At 43.6% G+C, this 23,304-nt stretch overlaps 1 protein-coding gene across 3 annotated transcripts in view; it reads right to left on the bottom strand.

The window, feature by feature from the left end:
- Positions 1–23,304, bottom strand: part of RALGAPB (Ral GTPase activating protein non-catalytic subunit beta) — a 2,268,266-nt gene that overhangs the window by 1,565,168 nt on the left and 679,794 nt on the right. For all 3 annotated transcript variants that reach the window (XM_078652319.1, XM_078652321.1, XM_078652322.1), the window contains one exon: positions 9,059–9,226. In XM_078652319.1, coding sequence (XP_078508445.1) covers positions 9,059–9,226 — 168 coding nt within the window. The remainder of the gene's footprint in view (positions 1–9,058; positions 9,227–23,304) is intronic.

Genomic DNA, 23,304 nt, shown 5'->3' with positions numbered 1-23,304 from the left:
CGCTCACAGGCTGCGATATTCCGCATATAGCCTAAGAAGAGCACCATGCCCGAAACTCGTCAGCAATTGTAGATCAGAATACAGCATGAATTGATGCTTGCAGTTTGTAGAAAATAAAAGACTTTCAGTCCACCTGCCGTCTGAGTGCGTTCTTGTGCAGGGGCACTTTGAAACAAATACATACATACATATTTACACACACATGCACATGGGTATATATATATATATATATATATATATATATATATATATATATATATATATATATATACACATATATATACATATATATACACTTTTCCAACCCAAAGACGGGGTTTGACGGAGCACGAGTTGGAAGACCTGTGCGACGCCTGGTATCCCGCTGGTGGTAGGAGACTGAGCCACACATCCGGTGAAGGAGTGTGCGAAATACAAATACCAGCATCCACCTGGAGTATTTGTTGTTTCACATTGGATTTCACCCGTTAAAGTTTATACAACGATGTCGGCCGACGCTTTGAGGTACAGAGAAGAGGCTGCAAATGAGGTATTTGATGATTCGCCAGCTGGTGAATCATCACGTGCTATGCTGACAACCGCGGCGCAAGCAACTGTATCTAATGTGCGTGACTAGTTAAAAAAACTTGAAAAATGTATGCGGGCGGAACAATCCAAATGGTGGGAGCACCGCTCCCTATCCCGCTATTTGGAGGTTGGGCGCATACCTCGGGGCCTGAGTATATTATGCTGGCCCCGAGTTACGAGAACGCCGACCCCAATATGCTAATGGAGTGGGCCGAGTGCAATTTGGAGTTGTCTCGAAAATTAATCACAATCTTGGTAAAATATGCAGAGAGCGACCGGGCGGCACTTCAGCTAAAAATAGATGCTTTGAATGTTGAGATCAGTCAAATGGACACAATTGAAAATGTTAAAAAGCTCCGTGACGATATGTTTATCAGACTGTAAAAAGAAGAGGAAATTATTAAAAAGCGAAAAGCTTACCAGTTCCAAAGAGATAGGAACGACTATCAACAGGGGCAAGTCTTCACCTTTGCCAAGAAGTTTGATGCTATTAAAGCATCCACTAGACCAGCGCAAGCATCAAGCAGCATTTCAAGTTCTAACGATGCAGCTGCCACTGTTACTGCGCAATCTGCCTCCTCAATGTCCAATCACAGTTCCATACTGGAGAGTGAATCTGAAAACGAGTCATCTAGACACAATACAGGATTGGGGTTTACAAGCTTCACCCTGGCGCAGGAAGTGGATTGCCTGCGCCACGACCAAAGGGCCACATTAAGACCTCGGAGTATCAACACCAAAGGCGCCAACAAGCAAACAGACAGCGCCGTGAGAGAAGGCAATGTCACCGCAAGCAGCAACTCAAATACAAACATAAGCAACAAAAAGCCTTTCCCCAAAAAGAAATGGGTTCGCAAGTAATGCTTCCAGCCAACAACTTGCCATCACAGTCTGTAATAAATTTGACAAGTGCTCCTTTAAGCGCATCTGAAATACAAATTCTATCATTAGGGCTATCGTATAGCCCTGCTTGTGACTTTGACTATGCACAAACTCGCATTGACCTCTTTAAGTTCACTAGAAAATTGAAATTACGGAAGTATCATTGTCTCAGAAGCAATCAAGTTCACACTGGGGCTGAGGTGGAAATTCCGTCCCAGATTGATTCACCCGGGTTAACGGTCAAAAATGTGCCGTTATTAATGGATTTACAATCCCTGCATGAAGGAAACATCTGCAGTGATGACTAAGTTCAAACTCAAGTCCACGTTTACTCCGGTGACATTGCATAATAATCTGGATATTTTTCAGGAATCTGTTACAGCGGAATTAAAGAAATTGTGCTCTAACACAAATAGGGTGCATCATAAAATCACTGCACAAAATAAATACATAAAACTGATGCAAAAAATCCAGCAAAATGACAATATCATAATAAGACAAGCAGATAAAGGAGGAAACGTGGTGCTATGGCCACGGGATTTATATCTTGTAGAGGCTTACAATCAATGGAATGATCGCCAGTGCTACAAAAGAAGTGACATTAGAACAGTGAAACAATCATGGTATGACTTCTACACTAAATTGATAGCTTGGAAGAGTGCGGGCCTTTTGAGCCAAGATGAGTTCAAGTTTTTAAAAAACGACCACCCGGTCATCCCAGCCATGTACTTCATTCCTAAAGTACACAAGAACTCTGAAAAACCGCCGGGCAGGCCCATTATCTCTGCACGACAAAGTCTCACTAAGAACACTTCTAAATATGTAGATGCTTTCCTACAAAAGAACATTTTAAATCTCTTCCTTCTTTTGTTCAAGACACTGGGGATTTCCTACGTAAACTGAAAACGGTTGATTGGCATGAAGAATATTTACTAATGACATTAGATGTTACATCCTTATATACTTGTATACGTCATCAGGATGGCATCAAGGCGATAGAGTATTATTTGGGTAGCAGGCCTATGCAGTTTTTCAACCATACCAAAATGCTGGTATCCATGATATTGACTTGCCTTAACAATAATTTCTTCATGTTTTCTAACCAGGTGTTCCAACAGATCAGAGGTGTTGCCATGGGGGCCTGCTCATCTCCAAGTTACGCTTGCTTGCATATGGGGCTTTGGGAGGAACAGGTCATCCGTGATGACCTAGCACAGGTGTTCTCTGATCATGTGATACACTGGTTTAGATACATCGATGATGTGTTTTTAATCTGGAAAGGGTCTAATCAGCAGGCCCTCCATTTCATCGATGTAATGAACAACAACTGTATCAATTTACATTTTACTGGCCATATCAGCAGTACTAAAGTGTGCTTTCTGGATGTAGAATTTTTCATTCAGAATAACCAATTGGAGACCAAATTATTCAGAAAATCCACAGCAGGCAACACCGCGTTACATGCTACAAGCCACCATCCAGGTCACCTCATACGTAGCATTCCTTTTGGGGAAATGTTGCGGATAAGGCGCATTTGCAGTACACAGATGGATGTGACATAGCTCAAAAGTCCAGTAAGGAAAGGTTCTTGGCTAGAGGTTATTCTGAAGATACAGTGAATAAAGATATAAGAAATGCTAATGGCATTTCTAGGGAATCAGCCCTCAGTAACACAAGATCTAATTCAGTCATTCAAGTTAACAATGACAAGTCAGTCACAAGACTAATATTAACATTCAACAGGCAGCACCAGGCTCTACGTAAAATCCTTAGAAAGAATTGGAGCCTGGTCGCAATGATCCTGTCACTGGCAGTCTTGTGTCTACGACTCCAGATATCACATTTCGTAAAGCTAGATCCATGAGTGATGTTCTGGTTAAAAGTAGCCCCAAGCTGTTGGTAAATAAATCCTGTATCAAAAGCAGAAAGGGATTTATCAAATGTACTGCCTGCAAAGCTTGCAGGCAGGGGGTAAACAAGACATCATATGCAGTTCCAGTCAAAGACACCCCAGTTTCCATTCCAAGATTGCTCACCTGCAAGACTGATTTTGTAGTTTATGTGCTAGAGTGACCATGTGGCCTGCAATATGTAGGGAGTACCAAATTGCAGGTCAACAAGAGGATACTCCAGCACATAAGAGCAATCAAGGGTAGTGATGCCTCTTATCCTGTGGCACGTCATTTCAAGGAGTTCCATAACAACAATTCGGAACTTTTAAATTTCTTTGCAATTGATTCAGTCGAGCAACTCAGGAGAGGTAGGAATCGTGAAGCCCGCCTCCGAGCATTGGAAACTCGTTACATTTTAATGTTAGACACTAAGACCCCAAACGGTTTGAATGCCAGTGAGGATTTTTATACATGCCTGTAATATATCATTGCTTAGTTTACATGGTTTCAGTACAGTGTATTTTATCTATGAATTGTTTCAAAAACGCAGCCTCCTCTCATGTATTTACACAAATATATATTTTTGAACACTCAGGTGTATTGCACTTATGGTATTTGCACTATTGCACTTTTATTGTGTCTTGGTTTTAGCATAGAATAATATTGGTTCACTTGGGACTGTGAAATTTGATGTTCAGCATCAGATGATGCTATGTCCATGCAGGCACCTCAGGCTTATGCCATGTAATGAAATCTGTGTAAATTGCAATATTAATTCTGGTTTTAATTTCTGATAAATCTTAATTGTTTTTATTGTCAGCTAACAGGGATTGTTAATTGCACATTTTTATATATATAAATATATATTTATAATAATGTTTCAGATCTGTATATTTTTATATATATATTTTTAGCCTGTCTTAAGCCAATTGAATTCTGGTTATTTAGCTTATAACATATGATTTATATACCCACTGGGATTTTATTCATTATATATCCTATGTTATTTAGCACTGAATTTATAACACCTTTTTTTTGGGGGGGGGGGGGATTTACAGATTTTATTATCATAACGAATATTTATAATATGTCGTGAATTATGTGTGTTTCCCAATGAGTTGGTGCCACTATATTTACATGTGGGGGCGGGGCATAAAATCCTTTCTGGATACCAACAGTGGCAATTTCATCACGAAACAGTGATTGATTTGAATTTTGTTCTTCCATGTGTATTTTACAATAGGACTCCGTCATTTAACGTCTCAAACATTGTTCTTCTATGTCTATTGACCTTGTGACACATTTTTTTCACGCACTTAGAACTTTAAAAATTGTCCTTCCTCATGTTAGTGTCATGTGATCAAGGCCTCTTGCAGGCTGAAACGCGTCATGGCGGATAAAAGAGTCCACAAACAATAAAAAAATAATTTCTGCACTGATTTTGGGTCTGCATCGCTTTTGTACTGAGGACTGCAGTGGCGTGAAACTTATATATATATATATTTATTTATAAATCTCCTACTGGCAGTCGCCAGTTTGTAGTTATAGTTAGGACCTAGTTTCCATAGGAAGAGCGCTTTTTCATTTGCCAATAACTTTGGCGTCTTTAGACAGATCCCCATGACATTTTCTAAAATAATTTGGCACTCACTTCAGCTGTTGTGTTGAAACTTTTGGGGTGATCCATTTAGCAGGGGCCGAGAAAAAAAGGGGGGGGGGGGAACTGTTTTCACCCATGTTCATTTCCATAGGAAACTTTAAAAGCAGCTACGGCCCGAACTGCTGAACGGAATTACACCAAATTTGACAAAAAGGTAGCTGTTGGTTCAGAAAGCATAATTTTTGTTAAATGGTGTACATCCATTCAGTAGTTTGAGTTATTTAAAGACATTTCCAGTTGTATATCTGGGGAAGCTGAGGATCCGCGACCACTCGCGATCTCGTGAAGAGATCTATTTGGCTGCCAACACCAGGAACTGTTGCTGCCATCTTGTGAGTCTGCTTGAAACACTCACAGAAAAAATATTTTAAAAAAGAAAAGTGGGCACGATGGAATCACCTTGACAACCTAGGCCTCTCAGGGGAGTGGGCTCTGTGTGGGACTTCCTGGAGTTAAGTCCCACAACTGGATTACTGAGAGGTCTTCGGAGGCCACGCCCCCTTCACCACATATAATCTCTCTTTCACATCTGCTATCAGTGAGTCAAATGTCATCTTCCTGGACGTATAAGTCATTAAAAATCAAAAACTTTGTACCAAAATGCACAAGAAACCAACCTCATGCAAAAACTTTGTACCAAAATTCACAAGAAACCAACCTCATGCAATAGTATTCTCCATGCTAACAGTGAGCATCCACAAAATTTAAAATGGAGCATACCCTAAGGAGAAATGCTTAGGGCTAAGAGGAACTGCTCGGAAACCACTGATATGGAAACATCTGCGGGCCATTAAAAATAAGGACTTCACCTACCCTATGGCCAAACATTTTTATGACTTACACTGTAATGATAGCCAACAACTGAAATATTTTGGCATCAAAATTGTCAAACAAAAAGAAAGGGGGGGACAGGACACAATCTAAGAAGGGCAGAATCATGACTCATTCTGGCTATAGGCACCGAGAGTCCACAAGGGCATAATCTGTATGTAGAATTACATATACATCTATAGTAATTAGACATGGTACACCAAACTGTATTAATTATCAGCTATGGATTTACCAATCTTCCTGGCTAAACCACAGCTCCAGATTACCCTAATCCAACATTCTCGTGCTATGAGAGATGCTCAAGTGTCATTGTATAGCTTGAACATTGTGACTGGACTATATCTGTACATATACAATTCTTCACATATACATTTTATATAATTGATTTGAATTGTGAGAAAGAAAACAACATGTTAGTTTATGCAATCAGTATGGATATAATGTAGAATTGTTTAAGTCTACTTGTTTAGAATAATATAGATATTGAGGAATGTACATTAGAAAGTATTATTCATTCAGAGGTATACAGTAACAGGGACCAACTCGGACTGAATTCACTGGTTGTTGGAGTCTAGAGATCATATAGCAAAATGCCTATGTCAATAGTACTTTACTTAAACTATATTCTTGAACTGGCACTTTATTCATAGCCACTCATGCACATAGGGTCTCACTGTTCATCATCAGTTAGCTGCAGTTCTGTGAGCTTGGGTCTCCCTGGGCGATTCCAAGACGAAAGAGTAATGTCATCCATACTAGATGAACACTGATAGTGTACTCATGACTCTCTCTCCTTCGGTCTTTAGAGATCTGAACTGAATGACAAATACATTCACGTAATGGGCTCAATTTCGATATGTACTTCACTTTAAATGGATTTTTAACCCATTAAGTACTTATGCATTAGTCACTTTATTACAACATCTTTATGCAGTTTACATTCTCTTAAATATTTTTAACCATTAGGTTTTACACCTCGTTGTTGATCCTATCGGACCAATCATGGCACTCTTTTATTGATTGCACTGTTTTCATATGAATTCCAATTGCTGCATGTTGTACTCACCCCTGCACTTTATGTCTTTTGACGATATAAAATGTACTTCACAGTGATGTGTGAAATTAAAATATAAAAAATATACAAAACGAAAAAATTAATTATAAAAATTACAGAGTATACCATAAAAATGGTATTACCAAAAAGAACATGGATTAGGAAACAGTATGCACTGATTTGAATGTTTGTGATATTATAATAATCTGATGCAAATAGGGATATAATTGGCAAAGGAATGTACAAAATGGATTTGACAGAAGTGGTTGATATTTACGCCCGATTTCTAACTAATGCTTTTGTATTCTGAGAACGGATCTATGTATTAAAAGGTTTGTTCTCAAAATATCAATTTGCAGTGAGTCGCAATTCAATCAACCTCATTAATATCCATGAAGCAGGTCGTAAATCGCGTCCCACTCCGATTGGCTACATTCACCGGCATCGCAGATGAGCCTGTTTTACGTAAAGGAAAATAAAACATGGTAAAAATTGAATGAAAATGACACAAACCTTTTTTTTATGAGGCGGCAGTGGTCTCATGGACCACTGCCTGCTCATAAAAAAATTTTGGGTGAAAATTCACAAGGGGAATGTCCCCTTCCCATTTGCGAATGGCTTAAATTCTCCTTTGAGGAAGTATAAAATATTTATGTTTTGTGACCAGAGTTTTGTTGCAAAACATAAGCTTGAATTGGCGCCTACCAACCGTAAAATAGCTTCATACATGAGAGCCTAGATTATTTATGATGTTTTTCCCTGGCAGCAGCACAGATGGGAAGGTGGCATTCATTAACCTAAATTTATTTTTAGGCCTGAACTTTTAATCTACATAAATATTCAGCTATGGTTCTATGCTGCCACACAAATGCATATCTATTCCCATGCAATTTACTTGTATTTATTCACTATACCATATAACATTCCTTCGAAGCCAGACCTACTGGCATTGTCTATGCTTGTCTGTGGAGATGTACTCTTTGCAGGAGTATAGATTACATTATGGCCATGATTTTGCTGTTGGTCGGAAAGCCCCTGGCCTGCATTCGGGAGGCTTTCCAACCAACATCCTCGCTTTCAATTCAGACCGTCCTATTAGTAATATGACGGTCGGAATTGAAACCGGCCGGTCATTCTGGCTGGTTTCCGACAGGCTCAAGGAGCTCTCCGGCCAGTCAGAACCGGCACGTTATACCTTAAGGATAGCGTTTCCGCCGTTAGGATTACGATGTCAGTTTCCTACAGGTTTTTCATTTCGGACATTCCGAAATGAAAAGCCTGTCTGCAAGCAACTTTTGGGGTCACTAGCAGGGCCCTCTTGCCTCAGGGGCCTCTGGTTGGGGATGGTGCCCCCCTGTTAATCCCTGCACCTCGGGGCAGGCACCGTGTGGTGTCTGCCACACAGTGCAGAGATTAACAAAAACGTACACTTCTCTAGAGGAGCTTGTGCTGCAGCTGGTTTCCGACCGAAGGACAAGCTCCCACAGAGAAATGGGAGCTTGTGACTGCACCATGTGCAGTCGCATTGAAATTGCGGAGTCAAGTCCGCCGACCTATGGTCAGTTGGTTCCACATCCGCGGCGATGTCGGACGGAGGTAACTCCGACCGTCATTGTAATCAGGCCCTGTGTGCTACAGCAGTCACAAGCACCACTGCCCTTCAAACCTAAAACAAAAAAAAACAAAAAAAATTATGTCTCAAGTGAATTGTTTTAATATGTGTACTTTTTGTGTGACTTGTTCGTTTGCTCATGATTTAGATCTTTTCTTATGACAAAATAATCCAATCATGTTCTAATAATATTTATTAGTGCTATTCTCAAATACAGGAAATGGAAGGTACTGTCCTTTATAGAACTTTCAGGACAAAACTGAAGTAACACGTCCTGCTTCAAAGATATAACTCAGATGCTTTATATAGAAAATAGGAACTATAAAAGAGTTCATACATAAATTACTAATTAGTGTAGCAAGAATAAAAGCTTCTCACTAAATTATAACAGTTTGAAAATGAAAGTAAACTTAATTCCTTTTCACATTACTGTAAATATGTGTATTTTTACCAACAATCCGCAGTACCTTTTAAACAATTTACAAAATAATAATGTACTTTAGTACTAATTATTCTGTTCTTCAATAAAGACTATATGAAATTATCAAAAAAAAGTTTACCTGTCAGGAAGAATAGTTTCAAGTGCTGAAATGAAATAGGGGACCACCACATTAATTCCCTTTAGATCACAGCAGAATAGTGCTGGGGAATACAAAATGATGCTGGCTAAGACCGGGTGGCAAATAAAATCTGTTATCTGCAAACCTTGTACCAAAATCATATAAAATCTAGAAGAGAAACATACAATGCATTTAAAATCTTAATATTGAAAATACTGTGCAAGTTCTATAAACAATCATTCAGCAACAAAATTTAACAACTTTTTAAAGCAAATAGCAAATTAAAACCCAGGTTCGGTAACTTATCACAGGGTAATGTGCCAATCACACCAGTGGGACACAGAATTATAAGCAGATGTTTGTATACCTGGTGACATGATGTTACAAAACCCAATAAAACAGAAGTTAAATCAAAAATCATTCGGTCAGAAATTCAAAGAGTGTTAGAGGCAAAATTATTCAGTGTCAACGGGATGAATAGACAAAATACTCTGTGACTTTCTTGAATCCCACAGCAACCTATGATCAAACATGCAAAAAATGTTCTCGTAGGGGGGCGCTAGAGGGCGCACACGCAGTATGGCCGCGTGTATGTGAGGCTCCTGCTGCCTGGACTAATTATCCTTTATTTATCCTTAACAGCCGAGGTGCCGAGCGACTGAAACCTAGCCAAGTTGTAGACCAAGATATAAGGCACACTCGGTGAAACTTTGAGGCCAAGCTGAGGTGATCTGTGAAAACGCTGACCGGATCAAGTCTCACCCGAGGCCTGGCCTACTACGCGGCGGACGCATAGAGCGGGGAGGTGCTCCAGGCAAGTCCGAGGATTGTGGCACAGAGAGAAGGCCGCTAGGCGCAATGCGCGAGAAGAGGGGCAGCGGAGGTAAAGACACACGGGGACGCTGCGCGGCTGTGCCACTCATGCAGTCACACACGAGACCGGTGTAATTAACAGTGGCAGTAAGCACCGCAAGGACTGCTGGCGGGAAGTAAGTGCGCATGGGGGGCCCATAACGGGAAGGTGAGAAGACGGGCGGCACGCTAGCGGCCATAGTCGGAGCCCTGGGAAGTGCGCGCGCGGACCTGGAGTGCCTAAGGGGGGCAGGAAACAACTTGTGGAGCACAGCGGAATAGAGATTTGCGCCACACGGAGGCTGGAGAACAAAGAGAGGTGCGCCGAGGGCCCAGCTGAGGATGCGGGAGGTCGAGGCCTAATACGCCCCATTAGAAGATACGGGGACTGTGGCACCACACGGTATAGGCGGGCATTACAGGCCCATTTGGAAGCGGGTGCGCCCCCCCCCCCCCCGAAGGGCGAGCTGGATTGCAGACACACTGAAGCAGCAGCACTACATGGTTGGGAGTGAGCACGAAGGAGGGGATACCAGAGGCATGCAGAGTAGGACGCAGTCGACTGTCGGCTCGAGAACTAGGGACTGAGCCCATTGCTGAGAGAGTATGTGTGAGGCGCGACATAGGCCTTGCTTTGGAGACAATGGGCCCGCGTGCTGCTGTCCCACACTAGGTGGTGCATTGAATAAGTATCCACGTGGACTCTGGATATAGCGGGCCGGTTTTGGGGACTGGGGGAGAGTGAAGAACACCCTGCCCCCCCTCACCCCCCCTGGCGAAGAAGATTGGCTCGCTGACAACAGAGGCAATAGCACTGCACACCTGGGTGAGTGAATGAGAGCGGAGGCCATAGTGGCAAGAAACGCAAAGCAAGGCCGGATACGCAAAATGCTCTGGAGATATCGCCACTTCCATTAGCGAGTCCGCACTGAACTGCGGAATACTGGCCGACTATCGTAATAGCGGGGATATAAGGACTTGATGTTAGCACCTACGAACGGCCTATGTATGTGTAAGTAACAGGCGTACTTGTTGGCGAGATCAGTCTCTGCACGGCAGTACCACGACCGGCTTAAAGAATTCCCTGCAGCACTTGTAAGTGCGTAACCGAGAAAGTGAAACCTTGTCATACCCCATAGTAGCAAGACACTTGGTGTAAAAATGGGGAAACCTGACACTAGGCAGCCGAAAATAAACTTTGAATCAGCCAGAAGCGTGTCCAAACACAAGCAAAGTGAGCCGGAGCCTGCAGAGGAGGAAAGTGGCAATGGTGGTAACACATCGCAAAACGCAGAAATGCTTAATATACTGCAAGAAATGAGGCAGGGTTTTGCGACTGTGGTGGATAAAGTTGATTGCATGTCCTCTAGAATGTACGCCATAGCACACAAACTAGACGCACATGAGGAACGTATTAAAGACACGGAAAGGAGAATATCTGACAATGACGACACTACGGCGGGCCACACGGCACAACTTGCACTCATGGATAAAATTCTGAGGACTATAGTGGCCAAGAATGAAGATTTGGAAGCCCGCAGCTGCCGGAATAACATACGGGTGGTGGGTATTCCAGAGACAACCAACACCGATAAAATGGAGGAATACGTGGAGAAACTGTTGACAGCAACTATAGGGGCAGAGGCTTTCTCCCCGCAATTCATTGTCAAACGGACCCACAGATCCCTCGGACCACGACCCGTGCCTGGCACCCCTCCTAGGCCCATAATTGCACGATTGTTGAACTATCTGGACAGAGATGTGGTCCTGCAGGCAGCCAGGAACCAACAGTCCATGAATTACGAAGGTAATGCGTTTTCGATATATCCAGACTTAACACCCAGAGTGCAAGAGGAACGTAGGAAGTTTATTGCAGTAAAGAAAAAGCTACGTGAGGCACAAATTGATTACGCCCTACTCTCCCCGGCGAAATTGCGGGTCACACACCAAGGCAAACAAAGATCCTTCACCAACCCTAACCAAGTGGAAGCATTTCTTCGCACAGTGAAACGCATGCACCGAGGAGGAGGAAGCCATGGCAGTTCCCAAACATCCTCCCCTGCTAGAGATGAGGAAAACCCACAGTGACTGTGAAGAAGACGCGGAACGAACGCTGATTTTGGACTTGGCGAGTATACATGATTATGGTAGCAATGCATAGGTAAGACTTTACAAGATGCACCAGTTGTTAGAAGAAGTTGAGATACAGGCCCGACTCCCCCTGAGACGAGGTTCCGACGAGTTACACCACGGAGGGCCTAAAAGGGGAGGAGTGACTGGGTAGCCCTCTAGAGATGGCCTCCAGAGGGTGTACCCCTGTAATGGAACACAGCACACGAGATGCTGAGGAACTAGAGACTCTTTTGGACTTGTTGTTGGGGAGGGGGGAGGCGTTGGATGCTGGCAAGATTGGGTTGCTTCAGTGAGAGGTGGGGGTGGGGGGGGGAGGGGAGTATGATGTTGTATGGTTGAGAAGTTTAGAGTTACCAGTACACAGAGAGAACGATATGGTCCGAACGACACAATATGGGCAGCCTATATATCACAATGTGGTTAAGGAGGGTAGCAAAGCGCTAGAGGGGGGGGGGGCGTCCTTCCGGTTTGCTGCTCGCTGTAGGGCAAACAATTGGAGAGTATGGCTGAAACAATGATGGATACACTGAACATCATTACATGGAATTTGCGGGGACTGGGAGATCCCAGGAAAAAGAGGCAGGTTTTGTCTTATTTGGATAGATACAATGTGCACATTGCTATGCTACAAGAGACTCACTGTCCACGTAATGTGCCAGTCACGTTTGCTAGTAAATGGGCAGAGACTAGAATATTCTCTTCTTATTCCACTTATGCAAGAGGCACTGCCATATTGGTTAAGAAACATGCACCATTTCAGATGGCAGGAGCTTCATGGGATACGGAAGGCAGGTACTGTATAGCGTGGGGGCGGTTGGGATCCCAATCAGTCACTTTGGCCTGTTGCTATGGGCCAAACTTGGATGACCCCGGTTTCTTTGATGTGCTTTGGGCTAAGATGTTTGAGACAGTCTACGCATGTCATCTGGGGAGGGGATTTTAATGTTACGTATAATCCCAATTTGGACAGATCCCACTCAGCACCGCAACATTATACTAAGGCTCAGGCAGTGGTAAAGGATATTAAGATAAACTATCAGTTGATAGATGCATGGCGGCATGGGAATCCACAGAAGCGAGAAGGTACACACTTCACTGCACATGCACGGTCTTGGGCTAGACTGGATTATTTTCTGGTGACTAGGGGTCTGGCTCCTGCGATAGCTGACACGCGGCACCTAGCTAGGACGTATTCTGATCAAGCACCAGTGCTAATGGCGCTCTCCTCTACAGACTTTAATATACCGCGTAGCCCATGGAGGCTATATGCCCCTATCCTACTTGATATGGTTTTCCAGGAGGAACTAAGGGAGGAGATTAGATTAGTGACTTTTTCAGGCGAAATAAGGACTCGGTTGCAAGTCTGGAAGTAGTTTGGGAGGCATTTAAGGTGACGATGCGAGGGTACTGTATAGGGAAAGGAGCTGGAGTGCTTAAGGATATACAGGCCACACTACGATCATTGGATAGGGATCTAAAACGGCTGCAAGCCGAACTCTCGGAGACACCGAGTGGAGAGACACAGGCGGCCTTTACAGAAAACCTCACACTATACATGGAAGAAGCGCAGAGGGAAGTGAGATTCAAAAGTAAACACTGGGTGGCCAGGAATTTCGGAGAGGGAGATAGGCCTGGCCGGATCTTGGCACAGAAGGTGAGGCAACTGCGCTGCTCCACATATATCACAGAAGTAAGGAATTTGAATGGAGAGGTCTGCCGAGATACACACACTATACTCAATGCACTCATAGGGCATTACAGCACACACTATACCACAACAGGGCAAGGCGACAGTGAGTTGGATGACTTTCATGGAGAAGTAGCTTTGGGGTGGCTTAGCGACGGGCAGAGGGCTTTTTTATGTGCGCCATTCGAACTGGATGAGGTGCGGGAGGCAATAATGAGTATGCAGTCCGGCAAGGCCGCAGGCACAGATGGGATACCAGTGGAATTTTATAAAACATACATTGACATCATGGCTCCAGTGCTTAGGGAAGTGTATGAAGATGCACTGGAAGTGGGACACCTACCCCCTACTATGAGAGAGGCCCTCATACTGTCACTGTTGAAACCAGGCAAAGCACCAGAACTCTGAGACTCGATTGAGCTTGCTTATGGAAAACCTGATCCTACCAGACCAAATCGGGCTTTGTGCCTGGCAGAGCCACCGCTCACAATTTGAGAACTCTGTTCGTTATTTTAAATACAGTATCCCCAGATCTCCCTATGGCGGCGATTTTCTTAGTCGTCACTAAGGCATTCGACTCCGTGGAATAAAGTTCTATCTTTGGAGTGATGAAGAGAATGGGGTTCCCGCCATTGTTTTTATCGTGGATTAGCTTACTATGCACCAAACAAGTCGCTAAGATTCTGATTAATGGTCACACGTCACACACATTTGATATAACGAGAGGGACTAGGCAGGAATGCCCGCTGTCACCACTATTATTGGCGCTTGCTGTTGAACCACTTGTGGCGAAACTGCGGCAATACCACAATGACAAGGCACTACAGTGTTATCAACGCCAAATACTTATATCCCTCTATTCAGACGACATCACCTTATATGTTCGAGACCCACAACAGAACCTGAACCCAATACTACGGGAATTCATAGTTTTTGGGAGACTATCTGGTGTACAGATTAACTGGGCGAATTCTAGTCTCTTCCCACTCACGGACGCTACTGAACGCTCCTCGACAGACTACCCCTTGGAATGGTGTGCAGACAAATTAAAATACTTAGGGATCAGAATCACGAAGGATAGGGGGAACTTCTGAGATTGAATTATGGGACAACCATGACTAGAATGACATAACGTGACGCGGTGGGTGGGGTTACCTCTGTCCATGGCGGGCCGTGCGTCATTAATTAAAATGGTGATACTTCCACAACTCTTGTATCTCTTTCTGAATATCCCATACTACCCGGGTACGCACTTCTTTAAAACACTTAAATCAGAGATGATAAGACTTGTATGGGGTGGCAAACAGCCCAGATTGCAATGGGAGGTAATGACGCAACCTTACTCACAGGGTGGGCTCGGAATCACTGATTTTGAACTATATTTCATGGAAGCGCAAGCCCACTTTGTGTGGTATTGGTTTAAGAAACCTTGCTATATGCCGCAAGCGGCGGCAGAACATTGGTTGGCACACCCTATACCTATAGATGGAGCACTATACATATCGGTAGGGGTCAGAGAGATGTGGTAAATAAATAAATAATACCCTATTTTTGACTAGACTTATAGCATAACAGATAGCTCAATAAATAAGAGTCAAGATTCGAGGTAGTAGGAGTTTCTGCAGGTTTATTACAGCATAAGGACAGGATCAGGACAACCTGCATGGGAATAGGATGACAGGGCCCAGCAGGAGAAAAGAGGCCCAGCAGCTGCTGGGGCTAGGTCTGGGATGAGCGCGCTAACATTTAATAACAAAACATTGACTTATATACATAGCGCAAACACATAGCATTACATTGCAGTAGGCGTAACAGTGGGTGGAGTAGAAGGCGTGACGCGTAGCAGTCGCGAGAGATAAGAGAAATAAGAGGTGTAACTGGGAGTTTACTTAGACATGTGATGCAAAACGTAACAGATTATGTCATAAATGGGCGGAAACATTGGAGGGGGCTACCTAAGGAGCCGGGACCTCTAACCTAATGGTGCGCGAAAACTGGCAATGACGTGTTACTAGGAGAAGCTGGGGGCTACGAACTCTGTGCTAGGAGCAGAGACTAGAGTCTGGAGGGTCGGAGCGACATGTACCTAAACCCTATCTGGTATCTAATGTTTAGGGAACATGTTGATATAAACTAGAAGTCATGAGGGGAAAAGCTAACTTGATTCTAAGACTGGACCATGCATTATTCTACATGTAGTGCGTGATGAAGAATACTAAATGACCATTAAATACAGTATTTCTCTAACATGGAGACGAGAAGGCTAGAGAATGACGGAAACTATTGATGCAGTTCAGTAGCTTAGGAATGCAGAGGAGGAGGACTGAACTGATAGCAGGAACTATAACATACTTTTGGCAGACTCAGAGGCAGAGCCGGGGTGCACCGGGCACTGCGAGGCAGGAAGTAAGTGAAGGGTCGAGGATACAGGTGGGGGCTGTATCGCTCCTCAGCGAGACTTTCAGGAGACAGGAGCTGAATCTGTGATCCGGGCCCTTTTTGAGGCCTGGAAACGGGGACTTTATAATTGAATAACGTGCACACTGAGAAACGTGGCAACATTACTTACATAGGCCTGATATTCGTAGTATTCACGAGGACTGGAAAATAGCATACCAGAGGTGGACACAACTGTAATTGCGTCTTTAATCAGAAATGGGGAATAACATATGCATATTGGTCATGCACACATAACATATGATGGATGAGGCGTAGGGACACAGAACATGGCAAAATTTACTTTTCCACATTCCCTCCTTGTCACTACGTTTTCATCAGGAAACATCAATATTCATGATACCATCTATCATTTCATACAGTACCATTTGCTCGTCTCGAATTGTCTTGGAACGAGATTTAGAACGGGGCTTGGGACTGGGAATACAAGAGGTAGCACACATGCTGCAAATCGCAGGGCCACATTGTATACAGAGGCAGCAGCTAAATATGATCGCTACTGCAATACCTAAAAAGGACAGGACTTTCCAACCCCATGCGGAAATTATATTCCAGAACCAACCGGACCATGTCCAGGTGCCTGGATCTTGGTGTAACAGATGGGCAATTTTATGGAGTCTGGTTATAGCTGAATAAACAGACGGCGCGTTATTAGGAATGAAAATGCAACAACTGGATCCGAGAATTCTACAGGCCCCGCCCCTATCGGCCAGTATGACGTCAAGGACGAGACGATTCTGTAAAACGACAATTCTCATAAAGGATTGCTCTTCAGTTAAGTTACCTAGAGCGGAGGTAGTCTCATCTACTACTGCTTCAAGGGTTCTTGTTAACCTACGGATGAGCTTACTATTTACAACTGTGCCTAAATAAGGGAAAACACCTTTATCTATATCAATGAATTGCTCTGCGGCAGTTTCAGTATAATCGACAATCGGGAGATTTCTCTTGTGTCTAGTGTGTACTAAGAAAGAATTCCTATGATAGTCAGGTGGGGCTAGGAAAACAGGTGGCAGTAGGAAAGCAATGTAACAGGTTCCCTCCCAATCGAGGGGCAGACGGACATATGCAGTTTGACCACAAATAAAATAAGAATGACGTGAAGCTTTGAAAATAGATTTCCCACTGTCACTATACTGGATAACAGTAGTACATTCACTATGACCTATGTGTACAGAACCATAACTACGGACACATAATTCGCCTTTGACTGGTAGTACTGAAATAGCGGGTGAGTCTGGAGTAGTATCAGACTGAACATTCAGAACCATGAAATTCGACGAATAATTTCCTAAATTATATACTTCATTTTCTAAATCTAAACCTGTTCTGTGGGGGAAACCTTGTTTGTCTGGGAAACATGTACTGTTAAGAAAAGACATATCTGTTGAGGATGACGTTAACGTGGACCATGCTCCACACGAACCATTGTGTGAGAATGGATAAGGAAAGAGTGGCAGAACTCCCTTCGGTGTCTGGAAAGGGGGGAGTCGACCACACACCCAACAATTAGTGGCATTGCTGGTCTGGTGTGAATAATGTAACATACGGATAAATGTGTTATTACGCATAGCGAGGCGGTATGAATATTCGTGAGGAGGCAGATCACTAAACGTGTGCTCTACTGTAGCATGAGCAGACATATTTACATGAGGAACTGAAAAACACAGATAGAAAGCATAGCTGGTGCAGGAAATCATTATGCTGATGAATAATACGAAACTCAGAAAAACGATACATTTGATTGAGCTTTGACTGACTCTCTCACTATGGGGGTCTATTTTATACATGTCAGAAACAGTCTAACCGTTTCACCTAGGGGAGGACTTATACAATCAAACTGGCTGACTTATTAGACCTGAGCTTTAACTTATACTCCTGTTGCGGAGTTTTCTCTAACAAGGGAGGGGTTGTAATAATGTCTTGTGCGGGACAGTCCTTTAAAACAATGTTCTGGCAATCCTTCGAATCCTGGGAAATGTTCTTGGAAATGTTTTTGAAGACTGGTTTCGATCCTTTGAAAAGTTTTACATGAGAAAGGTGGACCCACCCCTTCCTGCCTTCCAACTTGACGGCAGTTCGGGTGGTCAAGAGGACCTGACGTGGCTCCTTCCAACGTGGTTCCAGCGGACTTGATCTGTCGAAATTTCTGATCATCACAAGGGAGCCTGGAACGACCTCGTGCGGTGCCACCTCGGTATTGTCTGGAAATGCGGCGGCAACCTGTGAACGACATGAGTTGAGGGCAGACATCAAGGAAGCTAGGTAATCTGTCAGCATATTACATAAAACATCGGTAATACTTCGGGGTCTAGGAGTACCCCACATATTAGGGGGGCGGCCGAAAACGACCTCATACGGGGACAGACCTGATCTGGAATGTGCGACCATGCGCATGTAAAACAGAGCGACTGGCAAAGCTACTAACCAGTCCACACCCTTGTCTTTACATACTTTTGCTATACGGATTTTCAGAGTCTGATTATGCCTTTCGACTAGTCCAGCTGCTTCTGGATGGCGTACACAATGGAACTTCCACTGGTACCCTAACAAAAGGGAAACGTGTTTCATGAGTTCAGATGAGAATGGCTGGCCGTTATCAGAATATACGACTCTAGGGAGTCCATATCTAGGGAAGAATTCACGAACCAACTGCTTGGCAGTGGTCGCGGCTGTGTAATCTGGGACTGGATATGCTTCTGTCCATCTGGACAAGGCGCATACAACTACAAGGACATACTTGAAACCTCGACATCGCTCCATTTGAATATAATCCATCTGGAGGACCTCAAAAGGGTGGTCAGGGGGCTGGAAACCACCTTGTTCCACCGGGACACTTTTACCTGGATTAAACTGACAACATATCATACAGGTACGGACTTTCTGCTTGGCTGCAGCTCGTAAATGCTTGTTGAACCAAATGTTCTGGATACTGTCTAACATAGCTTTTTCTCCTAAATGTGCTGGACTATGTGCGGTATTGATAATGACTTGAACCATAGAATCGGGGAGAAACCATGTGGCTCTACCCTTCGTTAACCATCCTTGATCTGTCTGGACCCCTCCTTGTACAGACCATTTCTTGATTTCATCGGGAGTAGCATGTAACTGGATATCTATGACATCTTGAGTAGGGTCCTTAACTGTCATGCATGTAATCGGATCTGGAGTATGTGTCTGTGTCTGATTAACTGGAATGTCTGGAGTCTGTGCTGTAAGCTTGGCTGTGCGGTCTGCTAAATCATTACCTTGAGAAATAATGTCAGTGACTTTCGTATGTGCTTTGCACTTCATGATAGCAATAGATGTCGGTAAATGTATGGCGTCTAACAGGGCTTGAATAAGGAGACCATGCTGAATCTTGGTTCCATGAGAAGTCATAAAACCTCTCTCCTGCCAGAGCACTCCGAAGTCGTGTACAACTCCGAATGCGTAACGTGAATCTGTGTAAACATTAACCTTCAGGTTCTTGGCATGTATACAGGCTTGTGTCAGAGCGACTAGCTCTGCTGCTTGAGCGGACAGGGTATCAATACGGTGTGTTTCAATAACTTCAGTGTCAGTAGTCACTGCATACGCGGCGACTAGTTCTCCTGTACTAGTTCTCATACATGAACCATCCACATAAAGTGTCAGGTCAGGATCTGGTAACGGAATGTCTGTCAGGTCTTGTCTTGGCTTTGTCGTAATGTTAACTACTTCCACACAATCATGTGTGTCTGGATTTGAACTAACTGATGGTAACAGTGTAGCAGGATTCAGGACGTTGCAGCGTCTAATTTCTATGTGCGGCTGGAACAGTGTCAATTCATAACCTGTTAAACGTGCAATTGTCAAGTGCTGAGTTTGTGTTCGGTTTAAAAGAACTTCTACTGAATGTGGGACTTGTACTGTCAGGGAATGTCCTAGAACTATAGAATCACTAGGCTTACTGTAGTTCGGTGTAGCTAGAACTGGAGCTTGACATAGGGCTTTCTTTAACTCGTTGAAACTAAGTGTATGGTCAGATGTCCAAGGGAGGACAGTCGATACGGCTGCCTCCTGTGTCGTTAACTGTATCAGTGGCTTGGCTAGAAATGCATACTGGGGAATCCATTGTCTACAATAAGAAGTAAGGCCGATAAAGGCACGTACCTCCTTCTGGGTTCTGGGCTGGGGAAGACTCGCTATTAACTGGATACGGTCGGGTGTCAACTGCCTACCCCTCTTGGACAGCAAGTGTCCTAAGTATACCACTTGCTGGACACAGAATTGAAGCTTCGAAGGTGACACCTTGTGCCCCATCTCGGCTAGAAAATACAGAACTGTAAGTGATGCTCGCTCGCAAGCACGTTCAGAACGGGCTGTGATCAGTAGATCATCGACATACTGGAGCAGGGCAGTGTCAGTTGGCATGTGAATGTTGTCTAGTTGTCTCTTGAGTGCTTGACTGTAAATACTAGGGCTTTCTGTGAAACCTTGAGGAGCGCGTGTAAACATATAGCTCCTTCCATTTAAACAAAATCCGAAAAGAAACTGGCTGTCTGGATGAATTGGAACACTAAAAAATGCATTCTTGAGGTCAATAACAGTGAAAAACATGGCTTCGGAATCAATGGCTGTTAACAGGGAAGAAATGTCTGGGACAACTGGGTACTGAGGAATAATACATTTATTAAGCTCTCGTAAATCAATCACTAATCGATATACTGGGGGTGCATTCGGATCAGTACGTTTCATGACTGGAATGATCGGAGAATTGCATACATTGGAGTCAGTTTCTACAACTACTCCTTGAGCCATGAGCTCGTCAATAATTTTGGATAAGGCTGCTACAGCCTCAGGTGGCAATCTGTACTGCCTGATTCGTGGTAACACTACACCTGGTTTGAGAGTCACACGATAGGGTGTGATTTGCATGTAACCTACATCAGTTGGACCTTGCGCCCATAAATGCTGCGGAACATTAGACAATCTTGAATCAAAATCTCGTAATACATAGTGACCCTTAAAGTCACGTAGGAACAGACGTATTCCCTCTGGGGAACAGCAAATAACTGCACCTAATTCTTTCAGTGTCTTAATACCTAATAGATTTTCTGGACATGACTTAGTAAGTAACAGATCAGTAGTACGGGACAATGGACCTACTTCTAGAGTAACTGGCTTAGATATTTCATTAACTATGGGTTTTCCTGAAAATCCAAGGGAAACATTTCTTGAGCCTGAGAGCGGAGCCCCTGGAACTTCGGCATGACTAATTGTGGTCCTACTTGCCCCTGTATCGATCAAAAACTTTCTGTCTTTCCCTAATACTTGACTGTGAACATAGGGACCTTCTTGATCTACAGGTATCTCGATGAGAGGCAAGCCTACCTCCCTCTCTAGGCTGTTTCATGAATATGACTGGTACTCTGGATACTCAGACTGTGCATACTGGTACATCTGCGATGTAACGTGCTGTGTTGCAGCAATAGGCTGCGGTACTGTAACTGTCTGTAGTGCATTCTGTGACTGAGGAGTCTGTGAAACTTGTTCTTGTCTCGGCGGACGTGGTCTTTCTTTAGTCTTACCAGTAGCTATGTTGTGTTTCAGAACTGCACACTCGTTTATAAAATGACCTGGCTGTTTACAATAATTGCAGTTCCCTTTAACGGGAGCCGCAGGGTGACTGGCTTGATTCGGACCTCTCTTCTGACTGTCTTGAGGAATAGACTGTGCAACTAGCACTTTCATTTTCGTGTCTTTCATACGTTTTCTTTCGTGTTCTTGCTCTTCTCTAATTCTATTCTGGTGGTACTGGAGCATCTGGAGCATCTGGGACGGAGTATTTGCTTGCCAGGTGCTTTCGACTTTCAAAACTCGGTTTTTAATTTGTGGACTTGAATTCTCGACTAATTTGGTAACGAAAAGATGAGGGTATGACTCACTACTTGTCTTGAGACCACTGTTAATACTGAAACATTTCTCAAATCTAGAATAAAAATCACTAATATCCTCATCTTGTTTCTGTTTACAGGCTGAGATTGCATCCCAGTCTTCTTTCCTAGTTGTCAATAATCTGGGTAAAACTTGAATCAATAATTCTGGTAATTCTTTACATTTATCTCCAAGACCGGTACCTGGTACTCGTGCCTTGTCTTCAGCTTCTAGAGCTGCCCAATCGATCTTTTTCTCTCCCACCTCCCATTCTTTTTCCTTTAACTTTTCATACACCCCTGCGGGTAGCAGGACCTTTAACATTTTAATGATATCTGGGTAAGTGTATTCTCCCATACGGAGCATGTCTTTTAATTCTCTATGGAACCCCGCTGGATCTTTGTCATGACAGGGGATTAATTTCTTCATTTCAAGAAGTTCCATCTTTGATATCGGAGTGTATACAAACACTCGTTGCATTACGCCACCCGCCCCTTGGACTGGGTGGACTTCTCGTAGCGGATTCTGTCTGTCTATGTAGAATGGTTTACTTTCTGGGGGTGAGACATGAACAAAATGCGGGTTCAGGAACGTTCTATACTTGTGGCGCTGTTCTAGAATGACACTAATTAAATCGGTACCTAGACCTCTCCATCTGTACTGGAGTAACTCGTTCAGGATATCGTGCAACGGGCCTGGATCAGAATGTTGACCCTCATACAGGGTAATGAGGTGCTGGATCATATACATACCCACCAGTCGTTGCTCGGCTGGGGGCAGTTTCAGAAACATTTGTGCCACTATTTCGTCTGGAAAAGTGGTAGAATCAGTAATCCATCGGACTGCTGATCGGGCTAGTTCTTGTTCGTGCATGGTACTTAATTCGCTATATCCGACTCGTGATTTCAGAATGTGATCGGTAGCTTGAAATACTTGTTCTAGGGAGCCTTGTTCTGGTGCTGGATGATGAAAAATAGACTTAGGTTCTGGACGTAAATGGCGATCTGGAAATCTGGATTTTCCTACATACGCTATTCTGGCGGGATTCTCGTCTTCCTCTTCAGGATCAGAGATACTTTCTTTCTCGCTTACTTGTGCTGCTTTACGCTGTTCGTGTAACCTTATTATTTCTTTACGAATTTTCTTGTACATACTTTCCATGGCACTAATGGTCTTGTGCTTACCCTCGGCTATATTATCACTCCACCTTGTTAAGATT

Source organism: Lissotriton helveticus, chromosome 7, assembly GCF_964261635.1.
Source record: "Lissotriton helveticus chromosome 7, aLisHel1.1, whole genome shotgun sequence".
Taxonomy (NCBI): Eukaryota; Metazoa; Chordata; class Amphibia; order Caudata; family Salamandridae; genus Lissotriton; species Lissotriton helveticus.
The sequence above is the reverse complement of the archived record's forward strand: the minus strand, read 5'-3'. Positions and strand labels throughout refer to the sequence as shown.